Source organism: Barbus barbus (genome assembly GCF_936440315.1).
Source record: "Barbus barbus genome assembly, chromosome: 6".
In the NCBI taxonomy this organism is placed as follows: Eukaryota; Metazoa; Chordata; class Actinopteri; order Cypriniformes; family Cyprinidae; genus Barbus; species Barbus barbus.
In genome coordinates, this window is record NC_136734.1 from 13,951,276 (window position 1) to 13,964,091 (window position 12,816).

Genomic DNA, 12,816 nt, shown 5'->3' on the forward strand with positions numbered 1-12,816 from the left:
GGTTCTCTGGTTCGCAGGATCACAGAACTCACTCCTCCACTGTGAATAAATCACTGTCCGAATGCATGAGTTTTATCACTGAGGTGATATGTAAATTAATTTTTACAGACGTCCATATGAGAAACAATTACCATCCGAATCGGGCTCAAGTTTGTTTTGAGCATCTGACCAGGGGTGATATGACAGCGTAATTTGCTGCTTAACCACCATAGTTCAGTGCACTGCATTAACCAGCAAATCACAACTTTTTTCCTGAAATGTTTATTTTAGTTTTTTTAAATATACTATTGTAGTGTTTATTAATAATTTTGAATTTGCTTTTATTTTATTTTAGTTCAAGTTTACCTCATAGAACCACTTGTGGGAAAGTAATGAAATGTGGCACAAAGGCTAGTCTGAACATTAACCACAGCAATTTTGGAGTCTCTAACTCTAACTCTTCCTCTAGCGCCACCAACCGTCTAAATTTTGGAACTTTAAGCGCTAGAAACTCTCTCTCTGAATCCTTGGCTCAAGACATTGATTCCGTCACATTGAATTTTCCTACTTTGAGTTTGCTGGTTATCTTTACAATTTTCATTTCACTTTAAAATCATTATATTATAAAACCGATAGTTCTGATTCTGAAATCTGATTAGATGAACTGCGTTGCAAGGTTTTGTAAAATAACCAGTATAAACTGATTTAAAACCCATTTTAAAATAATAGATATAAAAACTTTCAAACAAGCATCAAAAAAGTAGCCCATTGGTGCTTCTGAACCCATATGATAGCTTGTTAATTATTGAAATAATGTTTTTACATCCACCCTATAGCTCTCCTTGGTGAGCTCGTGAAAATTTATTAATAAAGTAGCGATATCTAATTTGTCTTTTAAGTTCAGTTTTTCCATAAATCAGCTAACACAAAAACACAAAACTGGTCTAAATGATAAGTCCTCAAGTTCAGTGAATTAATATTTCAATAGAGGTGGTTCTTATTAGGGGTAAGGTTAAGTTTCTTGCACCCACAGATCATTTCATATTAATTTTATGTTGCCTGATTTGCTTTTTTTGCCTTTCAAAGTGACGGTAGCCATTGACTTGCATTTTATGAATCACCAAAGACCACGGTTTCAGCCAAAAATCTTCTTTAATGAAGAGAAAAAGTCACCTACATCTTGGATGGCCTGAGGATGAGTAAATTAACAGCAAATTTTACATTTTTAGGTTCACTGGAGGGGAACATATTTGGTTTCTTACCCAAAACTACTGCATGACTTCAGAAGACTAATGCATTTATATTACTTTTATGGTACTTTTGTGTCCTTTTTGAAGCTTGAACGCTCCAGTGCCTTATCATTGTAATTGGATAGAAAAAAATTGACCAGAAAGTTCTCCCTATTGTGTTCTATGGAATATGAGTTTTGTGTTAAAAAGAGATTTTAATTTTTGCATGAACTATCCTTTTGGGAGCAAATGTACAATCTTTTTTTATATATATAAGCCTCAAGGTCTTCCAAAACTTAGTAGCAGTGATAAGACCCTCTCTAAATTAGTGATGTGTGTCTGTGTGTGGGAAGCCGCGTGATCTGCTTTACCTTGCCACGTGTGGTGATACACAGTAGGCCAGTGTTCCGATTGGAGAAGCCACAGTCAAAGCCTTTTCTGTGCAGTATCAAAGCAGCTTGCTCGGATGGACCTCCCCCTTCCTCCTGCGAGAGAAGCGAGACAGAGCCTCAGGACGCATAAACACAACACTGTTCCTTTTCCACACGCACACACTGGGCCAATTATGGAGCGCTGCCTTTCACTCATCAGCTGCAGCTCAGCACTACAGTGAGAGTCTCTCCCATCACAACACCATGGAAAGAGCTTCTCCTCAAGACTTCAGAAAACAAAGGAACTTAAAGCAATCCTGCTGGTTCAAAATAACTTGAGCTTTATTGATAGCATGTGACAGGCTGCCGATTTTGCGCTGAAAATAATTTTGACGTATCTATAGGTTTGTAAAATCAAACAAAGTTTGCATTTACAGTGATGCGCTTACAATGGATTGATGAGGCAAGGCATTCTTTTGGTTAAAAGAAGAAATTAATTTCACTTATTTCTAAAGAAGCACACTACTATCTTCTGTACAGAAATGAGCTGTAGTTGTGCAAAGCTGGATTTCTCTAAAGTTGTGTAGAGAATTGTGCGTTAATGATGTAATTTGGCTGGAATTTCTGGTATCCTTGCACGTATCGCATCACCGTTATAGTTTTTACAAACTTGCTCATAAACATACAGTTGAAATACTGGATTAAAATTAGTGATTAATTCTTTACCAATCCACCGCACCAAAATTAAATTTTTCAATTAGAAGAAAACAGAAAAAAATATATATATACTTGTTAATAAAATAATAAATCAAATTTAGTTGTATATAAAAATGTTTTTATTTTCAATTACACATAAGGTGGTTTATATATAAACTTTTTAATGATATATCAATTATGTTTTTACTCTAATTTGCTGTTGAAATATAAACATTTATATGGTGATTAACTAAAATAATCTAATAGAAGCTTGTTTTCATGAAAGATTTATATTAAAAGGGTCACATGACGTTGCTAAAAAGAACATTATTTTGTGTATTTGGTGAAATGCAATGTGTTTATGCGGTTTAAGGTTAAAAAAACAGATTATTTTCCACATACTGTACATTATTGTTGCTCCTCTATGCTCTGCCTTCCTGAAACGCGCAGATTTTTACAAAGCTCATCGTTCTGAGAAGCGAGGCGTGCTCTGATTGGCCAGCTATCCAGTGGGTTGTGATTGGCCGAATACCTCAAGCGTGAGACGGAAATGTTACGCCTCTTACCGTATTGTGATGCTGTGTCCCGGCACGGCAACACAAAAACAATAAAACCCATTATAAACAAGGCATTTGTTGAATCCAGTGGGGACATCTTTTTACGCGTCACGTTGCATCGCGCCGCGTAAACATTACCATGTTTGTGACCGGAGAAACGACAAACAACAAGCACTACTCTACCCAGCTCAAAACTTGTGTTTGAATCGTCAGTGGCAAATTCTTTAAATAAGAAAACGTACTTACAGGCTGTGAGTCAGAAGCGCCAGACTGTCCTTGCAAAGCTGGAATTGCCCCACTTTATAGAAACAGTGTTTGTGCAAGCCGAATTTTGGGTTCTCTCCCAGGATCAGGAAATAGTCCTCCGGAAAATGCGCTGCACACACTCTAATATTTGGGTTGAACTGTTCTGAAACAGTGTTGTAAATACAACTTAACCACTGATTTCTAGTTGTGTCCTCTTTTGGAAACTCAAACAAATTAGTTTCGCTTTCATGACGTCACAGCGTCTCCACGACATGGCACCAGCGGCAGCAACAATACTACAGCAAGGATAATAGTTCCGCCTTCTTTCATTGCGTATACGTATGGGCGGTGTTTTGCAAATCTCCCTACACCGCGACGTAGACATGTGGGGGCATGTTTAAATGAGCCGTTTTAAGGGGGCGTGGTCAAGTCTTAACTTTATAAAGAATATCTCTTTGGTTTTGAGACTTTAGCCTTTGCAACTTCAGGGATCTTATCTATGCACAAACAGCTTGTAACACTCCAAAGAGAAATGCATCTTATGACCCCTTTAAATTTAAAATATAATGAGTGCATATAATAAGCAAAATGTTGAGGTAAATGTAATGTTAAATTGATATTGTTTACAACCTGTTCTACTTACATCTTAAATTATAGTTACATTATAAAGCGTCAAAACAACAGCTATTGTTTAGATATAAAATTGACAGAATTTGAAAGCTCATGCTGTTTCATATCAAAAAAGAAACAAAACGTTTAAATGTGCACTACACTGGATCTTTTCCATCCAGCTGTTTTGCACATTATACTGACACCTATTGGCCTGGATGTATTGTTTTTACTAACTGTAGCCACTTTGTATTATTGCTGTTGCTATTGTTAGTTAGTAACTGGGTGTATGACACAAATGCATTACAAAAAATAGGGCGCAACTTTAAATCCTGTGGCTATATTGTTAAGAAAGTGTGAATTTTATGTTTTCCCAATACAGTATCTTTTCCCATACATGTCCATTCATTGCAAGTGCATTTTCCCCCAAACTGGAGCGTGAGGAAATTATTTTCTGTGGTATCACTTCAATTCCATAAACTATTTTTTGTCATTATTCATAATAAAATTTGCACTTGAATCTGTACTTGGCACTTCATGGACAGTGAAACAGGAAAATATTTACACACACACCTCTCTGCCCAGCCAAATCTCTCATCACTGTAAACCTGGAGCACAACAGAAAGAGTAAATCACTCTGCACAGTCCATAAAGCGCTCACAACTGAGATCAATTTTTGGTCGTGCAAAAAAATGTAATCAATGTCTTCCATGCTTGAAAAACACTTACCATTTGCATAAAGGGTGTCCTTGAGTGGATATTTCCACGGCAAGCAACAAAGGAACTTTCAGGCAATGTTAAATGATTTTTTTCTATTTCACTGCACCAAAAGCTCTTCTACACTTCAGCCAACTATCCTGTCAATCATTTTAATTAATAATTACATATATGGGGAGTGAATTCAGCCTCCCAATTCAGCAGTTAAAATGAGTTTTCATGAATGTAGTCAATAAGTGTGAGAGAATCAAAGCGTTTTAATGTCTTAACAGCTCTGTTCCACACTCCTACCTAGACAGCATTTTTAAGCATTCCAAACATAAAAGGTTCTTCTAAAAAAAACTACAAAATTACACTTTTCTTTTTTACATAATATTATGTTGGCCAAATTCTAAAACAGCAATTTACATGTAAAAGGCAATCAAAGGTGTTTAATGTAATGTAAGCATATTATTTAAGCATATTAGCTTAGCAACATGTTAACATCAAATCCTTTTGGAATGAAATGTGCACTCCATGCGATTCGTGTACTACTATGGTGTGCCCTTGAGAAAAAGTGGTACATTTAAGCATACTTTTAAAAAGAGGACTGAATGTATTGTTTTCAGACACTTGACCATATTAACTGCAATTAAATGAACAAGTAATATTTAATTTGCTAATAAATACATTTAAATTAATTTTATATTGGTTTTTGACCCATTTAGGTACATCTTTATATGTAATTTCACAAAATTTTAAATATGGTTAAAATGTACTTCTATATATACTGACAAGCAGGTAAACTAAAGTATTTTTATCATATGCTGTATAATATAATTCTATTGAAACTTGTAAGTCTTGTATTTAAATACATTTGTTATTATACCTTTGCAATGATGAAGTTAACTGTTTAGTACATTTAAAATATATTCATTTTACATTTAATATCGAATAATACTGCAGTTAAAATTATAATTAATTACTTTACATATACTTTAGTATTATTTAGCCAACACGTCAAAATAAATTGAAAAGTACAACAAAAGATTATTAAAACGTATTACAATGTTACTAAAGTTTATGTATCAAAACTCCAGAGGTGGAAAGTAACGAATTACATTTACTCGCGTTACTGTAATTGAGTAGCTTTTTTGTGTACTTCTACTTTTTTGTGTACTTCTAAGTAATTTTTAATATCTGTAATTTTACTTTTACTTAAGTATATTTTGTTTGAAGTATTGTACTTCGCTACATTTTAAAACACATTCATTACTGAGTAAAAAAAACAAAAACAAATCGTTCCCTGGAAACTACTGCAGTATATAATGGGCAGGAGAACAAACTAGCGCTAAAATCACAAGAAAGATGCAGATGGACAGACAGGCGTTAATGGTGCAGAAACAGCTGAATCGTTTTCTGCTGAAGTTGAACTTGAAGTAAATGAAGTGAACTCCTGGCCATGTTTATGCTCTATTATGCAATGTAAGCTGTGTTTGCCTAGGGAGACCAAACTAGCAGCAAATCTCGACATCACCCCTTCGCAAGCATGTAGAGGTAAGGTAAATACTTGCATCATTGCATTGGTGGTTAAAATTAAGCTTTGGCAGTTTAGCAAAAGGTTTTGCACAAATTAGCCAAAAAGACAGTGGTGCAGTAATTGTTGTTTTAACGATGTGCGATTTGACATTATCAGTATTTAGCCAAAAACCAAACAAAACACTCCTACTGTGTGTGAAGTCTAGTAGATTAGACTAGTGCACGCGCATTTATAGTGCATTCTTTCACTGCGTGATTGTTCAAATGCATTTAAAATTATCACAAAATTGAAGAGATGTAGAAAATGTATATTCATATAATTTCATATAGTAAATCAATATCACACGAAGAGTGCCGTTTTTCTCCAAAAATCAGCATGATTACAAATAGATTTTTTTTTACAACTCAATAAACAAGAAATTAATTAAGAGACTTGCGTTTTAGACACCATATTGCCTGTTTTTGCTCTATTTCGACAACACAAATAATCCCAAACACAGCCACAGCACTGTTTTGCGTCTCTGAGCAACATGACAGTGTTTTGTTCCTGAATGAATCAACTGTTTAAATGATTCGGTTCAGTCAATGACTCACTTATTAACTGTGACTTGGTGACACCTACTGGTGGTTTGAATTTCGCATTTAAAGTATCTTTTGATTTTTTTTTTTTTTTAAATATAATTTCAAATGAGTATTCAACATTTTATGTCTTATATATCAAAACATTATTTCTGCATTTGTAACTGCAGGTTAAATGCATTTATGTCCTGCATTAAACAGTATGTAAATGCATCTAAATGCCACTTCAGATGAAGCTTCTGTGTTTCCTCTACATTTCAAAGATAGATTTTGTTGTTACTGATTTAATTTGCCTGGTAACAGCCCAAATGTCTCATTATTCTAAATAACTGATTCCTTTAATTAAAAAGAACTAATTTGAGATTTATAGGCCTATCCCAGTGGTGTCAACTAAGTTCCTGGAGAGCTGCAGCCCTGCAGATTTTAGTTCCAACACACATACCATGTAGTTTTCAAATAAGCCTAAATGATTAGGATCTGATCCAGCTATAGCTTTTTATAGCTATTTAATTAGGGTTATATCTATACTGTTGTAGGGCTGTGGCCGTCCAAGAACTGAGTTTGACACCCTTGGTCTATCCCATTGTTTCGTCCCTCCCACTGTTAAAAAGTAACTAAGTAATTTTACTCTGAGTAAATTTTAAATGAGCTACTTTTTACTTTTACTTGAGTAGATTTTTAGACTGGTACTTTTACTTGTACTTAAGTAAATTTTTATTAAGGTAATGGTACTTTTTGGGGAAGTCGTGGCCTAATGGTTAGAGTGTGTGTGTGTTCACTGCTGTGTGTGTGTGTGTGTGTGTGTTCACTGCTGTGTGTGTGCACGTTGGATGGGTTAAATGCAGAGCACGAATTCCGAGTATGGGTCACCATACTTGGCTGAATGTCACTTCACTTCACACTTCACTTCACTTTTACTTGAGTAAAATATTTCCGTACTCTTTCCACCTCTGCAAAACTCATTATTTTGACATTATTTTGTTTGAGCAGATAGCATAGCAATGGCATTCAGGCTGACACGATCAAGGATACTGTTAAAAATAAATTTCAACTGGTGTTTCTAACACTGGATTCTTCAGAGGGATACTGCAGAATAACAGTATTTGTTCTGGAGTTAAGAATAAGTATCCGTATCCATTTATGAATACCAAACAGGCAATGTTGACATGTTAATGTGGGCAGTCAAATGATTATATGCTATTTCAATATAGTCACATGGGAGGATTTTAGTCTGTAATGTTACAGTATGTTTTGACAGTACAATGAAGTCTTTTATCTCATAAGATCAATAAAATTGAGATTCCTTATGATAAGACCCCATTAAGCATAAGCCAGATTGAATCGCATCCTCTCATCCTCAAATGGTCCCATAAGCCCTGTTCTGAGCACTTTTACCTTTATCCTGTCATGCTTTAAAATATTACATTTCAGCCCTGGGAAATAGTATAGGACTCTAAAATATCAATTTGAAGGTCAATATACTTTATGGCCCTCTTAGGACCTGAGCCAGCAGTCCTGTGCTCCCCAATTACAGCCAAAACAGCTTTCAGCTTCCTCTTTCAAATCCTCTAGAACAGACCCTATTTTTTCTTTTTAAATTGACACAACCCATATAGTCCATACACATCTATTTTGTCCATTGTTACGACTATCACTAGAATTAGCTTGCAGGACTCATGACTGAACAAAAACTTGGGCTTTGAAAACCACTTCTCTAGAACACACAAACACAACTGAGACATACCTTTGACTGGATAGTACGCAGGTTGACCAGATGCATGTCGCAGGGGAAGGAGGCGCTCAGGGGGCTGTAGGGAGTCAAGAAAGGGTTGTCCGAGAGCTTACTGACTGCCATTGAGATGAGGCGATGGTTCAGGTACATGTACGACATGTGACTCAATATAGACGGATAGCTATATGGTGCAGTCTCCTCATTCTGGGCCTAAGACAGAACAGTGATACATCAGCATTGCATTAACATAGTTGTAATGTATTTGAAACTACACAAGTATGTGAATGCGAACACTCCTGAATAAGTCTTCTACAATGACTATTATGGTTTAGCAGCATTTCCAAGAAAATCGAGATAATTAAGTTATTTAAACTATCATCATAAAATACTTATAGTCCCATTAAGTACTGAAGTTTGTCATAGTCACAGTAACATAAGAAAGAACATTAAAGCAAGAATGTACTATCAATGGAACTGCATTGACCAACATTTGCATACTTTGCATTGAATAAGTTTCTGGCCAAACTAGACAGTAACCAACAAGTCATTCTGTCAACCCTACTGGGGGAAAAAAACAGGTTAAGGTGGTCAAGCCGGTTATTATAACATTAGAAACTGGGAGATGGTTTGTTATTGGCCCATAAGCCGGCAGTCCATCTGTTTAATCATCTAGACCACCTAATACCCATAAATGACACACTTTAAGTCATGTAATACCAGCTACCAACTTAAGCTCATCTTCAGGGACTCCAATACTCATTTTCATGTTAAAGCCATAACAGTTATACTATTTATCTATATACATACACTCCTGTTAAAATGTTTAGGATTAGTAAGATTTTTTTAAAGAAATTAATACTTTTATTCAGCAAGGATGCACTGAATTGATCAAAGGTGGCAGTAAAGACACTTAATGTTTCAAAAAATAAATAAATGAACTTCATGAAAATCATGAAACAAAAATGTATTACTGTTTCCACAAAAGTATTAAGCAGCACAACTGTTTTCATTAATAATAATAAAAAATGTTTCTTGACACTGAAGACTGTAGTAATAACTGCTGAAAATTCAGCTTTGCAATAACATGAATAAATAATTTTTTTAATATATTATTATATTTTTTTAAATACTTGTAATAATACTTCACAATTTTACTGTTTTTACAGTTATCTTTTTTGACTAAATAAATGCAGCATTGGTCAGCATAAATGACTTCTTACCGACCAAAAACTAGTCTAAATACATTGTTAAAAAAAATTAAAAACTAAATCTACATGTACATTTAGACATCACAACATTATAATATACAGTATGAAAAATGGATATTGTTTCTGAGATTTGCTAGAAATTACGTTAAATAGTGTTTTTAAAGATTACCTTTAAGGGAGCTTTAGATGATGGCGAAAGTAATTAAATATATCAACAGGTAAATTAACGTGCAATTAAATATGCAATATCATTGGCTGGTGATCATTTATAACAACAAGTCTTCCTGTAGCTTGAACAGCACAGCACTAGCAACACCATGGTCATGGGAAAGCAGGAACTGATAAAAAAATGGGTTCCTTCAATGGAATGCAAGTTGCTTTGGATATAAGTGCTAAATGCATAAGTGTACATTTGATCTAATATCACATAATAAAGGTCCTGACTGAGTTTCAGCAGGATCCAGACACTGAGAGCAAGTGGTCATTAATGGGTGTACGTTTTTTCTTCTTTAGCTCAATTATTTCTCCATCCTGATTACCTCCTCAGCAGAGCTCCTCTTCTCCAGCAGTAGGCGGAAGGAGTTGGCAGTGATCTTATTGTCCAGCACTCCCTGACCTAAACCTCGATTATCATCTTGATTGAGCCTGCGGTCCATAATCACCTCCAGCTGACCTGTGGAATCCACACCAATGAGCTTCATTAGGATGTCACACATACTTCACCACAACACTCACTGATGCCTCCAATGGACATGCATAAATCATGTGCTCCACAGACCACGAGACCATAGAGCCTGGTGTTTGAGCACCAAACAAATAAATCTTTTTTTATAAAACAACCTGAACAAAACCACACTTGATTGTATTATGGACAAAAGCACTTTACATTCAATTGTGGAGTGTTTTTCACCACAAATTCACCTACGCCTGTAGACCTGCCAGAGTGAAGGTCACATCTATTCAAACAAAAATCCAAGAATAACAGTTCTGATGGTCATTGATGTGATGTGTGATCGTTCTCCTCTCAGACGTAGATAAACATACTCAATGGAAAAAAAGTAGGCTCTGTTTCTCATTCATTTTTGTCTGGCGACATGCAGCGACAAAGCTGCCGCTAGTGTGAACGTAGCTTTAAGCTGTAAAATCTATTGATCGTGTTCTCCAGTATGATTTGAGAATGATCCAAAGAGCATCTCAGATCATATAAAAAATCTATACAATTTTGTCTAAAAGAAATAAAAATAAAACATAATGCATAAAATACAAAATAATTATTTTGTATATAATATTGCCTAAATTCACTTAAGCATTAATGCTTAAGTGAATTTAGGCATTAAAATATTATATTGTAAACTAACGTTCAAAAGTTTGGGATAGGTAAAAGATTTGTTTTTGAAAAAATATGCTCATTTGGTTGGTCAAAAAAAACAAAAAAAACAGTGAAACAGTAATATTGTTAAATGTTTTTTTTTTTTTTAAATATAACCATTCTATCTTAATGTTTTAAAATGGAATTTATTAATGTGATGTTAAAGCTGAATTTTCAGCATCATTACTCCAGGTGTCACATGATCCTTCAGAAATCATTCTAATATGCTGATTTGCTGCTCATTTCTGCACATTTCTACTCATTATCAATGTTAAAAACAGCTTACTATTTTTGTATAAAATCATTATATTTTTTTCAGGATTCAAAAAGTTCAAAAGAACAGCATTTGTTGAAACCGAAATCTTTTATAACAATATAAAAGTCTTTACTGTCACTTTTGAGCAATTTAATGTGTCCTTGCTCAATAGAAGTATTAATAAAAAATAAAAAAATCCAACCCCAAACATTTGTACGGTAGTGTAAACCTCAAAATGTGGACGTATGTTAATACTGAGAAACAGTTGAATGGTTAAGATGATAAAATGGTCAATGGGACAAAAATTTGTTTATTTGATCAGTATCCAAAGCAGTATCCATGTATTATTAATTCAACCGAATGCAGAATCTGGGATGTTTCTTGTTAATTCTAGATGATAACTTTCAATTCTTAAAAACCTTTTTTATTTCCGAGTTTAATCTAGATTTTCCATCCCAGATCCAAAACCTAAAGCACTCAGAAGTGAGTTAAAACTGACCGCTCTTGAGGCTGGCCGCTCCGAGTGACTGTGCGGTGAGCAGAGAGAGTCTGGCAGTGGAGTCCTGCAGGTAGACCATGCTGGTCATGGGGTAGAAGTTTGCCTGCAGGGGGAGCTTAGCCATGGTTTTCCTGGGCTGCACCTGTAAAAACAGCCCAAGGCATTTTTAGCACTGCAGGGAGGAAAAAATCCAAATCCACCCCCATTCAAACAATGAGTGTGGGCATGTGGAGGCACTTATCTGTAGGAAAAAAACTCTGTAAATTGATGAGCTTCGATGTGTGTGTGTGTGTGCATCACTGGATATTTTATTCATGAGGCATTTGTTTTGTGAAGTCAGTTAATTAGTTTGGACCGAAGAAAAGCACTTAATCCTGGCCAAGGCCAGAAAGACATCAGCTAATTAAATGCCATGCCAATACTCCAACATGTCAAAAAAACATGACAGAGTGATTTAAACTGACACTTGTTTGTTTTGGTCAGCCCTACAGCATACTCTCAACTCTTTTTTGATTAATTATTTGTCAAAAGAAATGAAAAACAAACTGACATTTTCATTATGCCATCTAAAAACAACTAGGCATTTTGACACTATCAACCCAAATCAAATAAGACTGTCAAAACAATCACTTCAAATAAATGAACTAACCTCTGATGACTCTGTTGATTAGTGTTACTTGTCAGTAAACAGAATTTAATCCAGCTAGCCATCTATATCCACACCTTGAGATCATATATTTAATTTCAACTCTGGCATCAACCCATTTCACTTTCATCTTTATTCAAAAACTGATGAAAATTTGGTTTCATCACACTTTGGTTTCATCAGCAGTGGTGGAGATGGCCAAACTTCACAGGGGGGACTCTAGCTTGCAGAGTTGGGGGTCATTTTAGATGACTTTTCAGATGTATTTAATTATAAAAACCTTTATAATCTATAATAGCATTTAACTTATTTCATGTTTCCTATGAACCATGTTTTCTTGGGTATCAAGACGGGGTAATTTTGTGAGGTATAAACATATTCATTCAACAGAATCTTTGCTTGGAGATAGTTATCTGTATAATTCTGGCCAAATTAAAGATGCATTGTGTAGGAATCTGCACATGGATAATGTAAGCATCATTAATGACCCCTTATGTTCAATAAACAAGGAAGAATGAGCACTTGTGCTCCTAATTTAATACATTTAAGAGCACCTTCTGATCAATGACAAAAATAAACCTTCCCATGAGTTGATATTTGACTCA

At 34.9% G+C, this 12,816-nt stretch overlaps 1 protein-coding gene across 1 annotated transcript in view; it reads right to left on the minus strand.

The window, feature by feature from the left end:
* The window catches only part of LOC306871455 (alpha-mannosidase 2-like), a 64,246-nt gene that overhangs the window by 3,235 nt on the left and 48,195 nt on the right, over positions 1 to 12,816 (minus strand). Inside the window, exons 18-21 of the mRNA XM_079419404.1 lie at positions 11,566 to 11,707; positions 9,981 to 10,114; positions 8,246 to 8,443; positions 1,580 to 1,693 (exon numbers count right to left, since the gene is read on the minus strand). Of these exons, the coding sequence (XP_079275530.1) occupies positions 1,580 to 1,693; positions 8,246 to 8,443; positions 9,981 to 10,114; positions 11,566 to 11,707 (588 nt within the window). The remainder of the gene's footprint in view (positions 1 to 1,579; positions 1,694 to 8,245; positions 8,444 to 9,980; positions 10,115 to 11,565; positions 11,708 to 12,816) is intronic.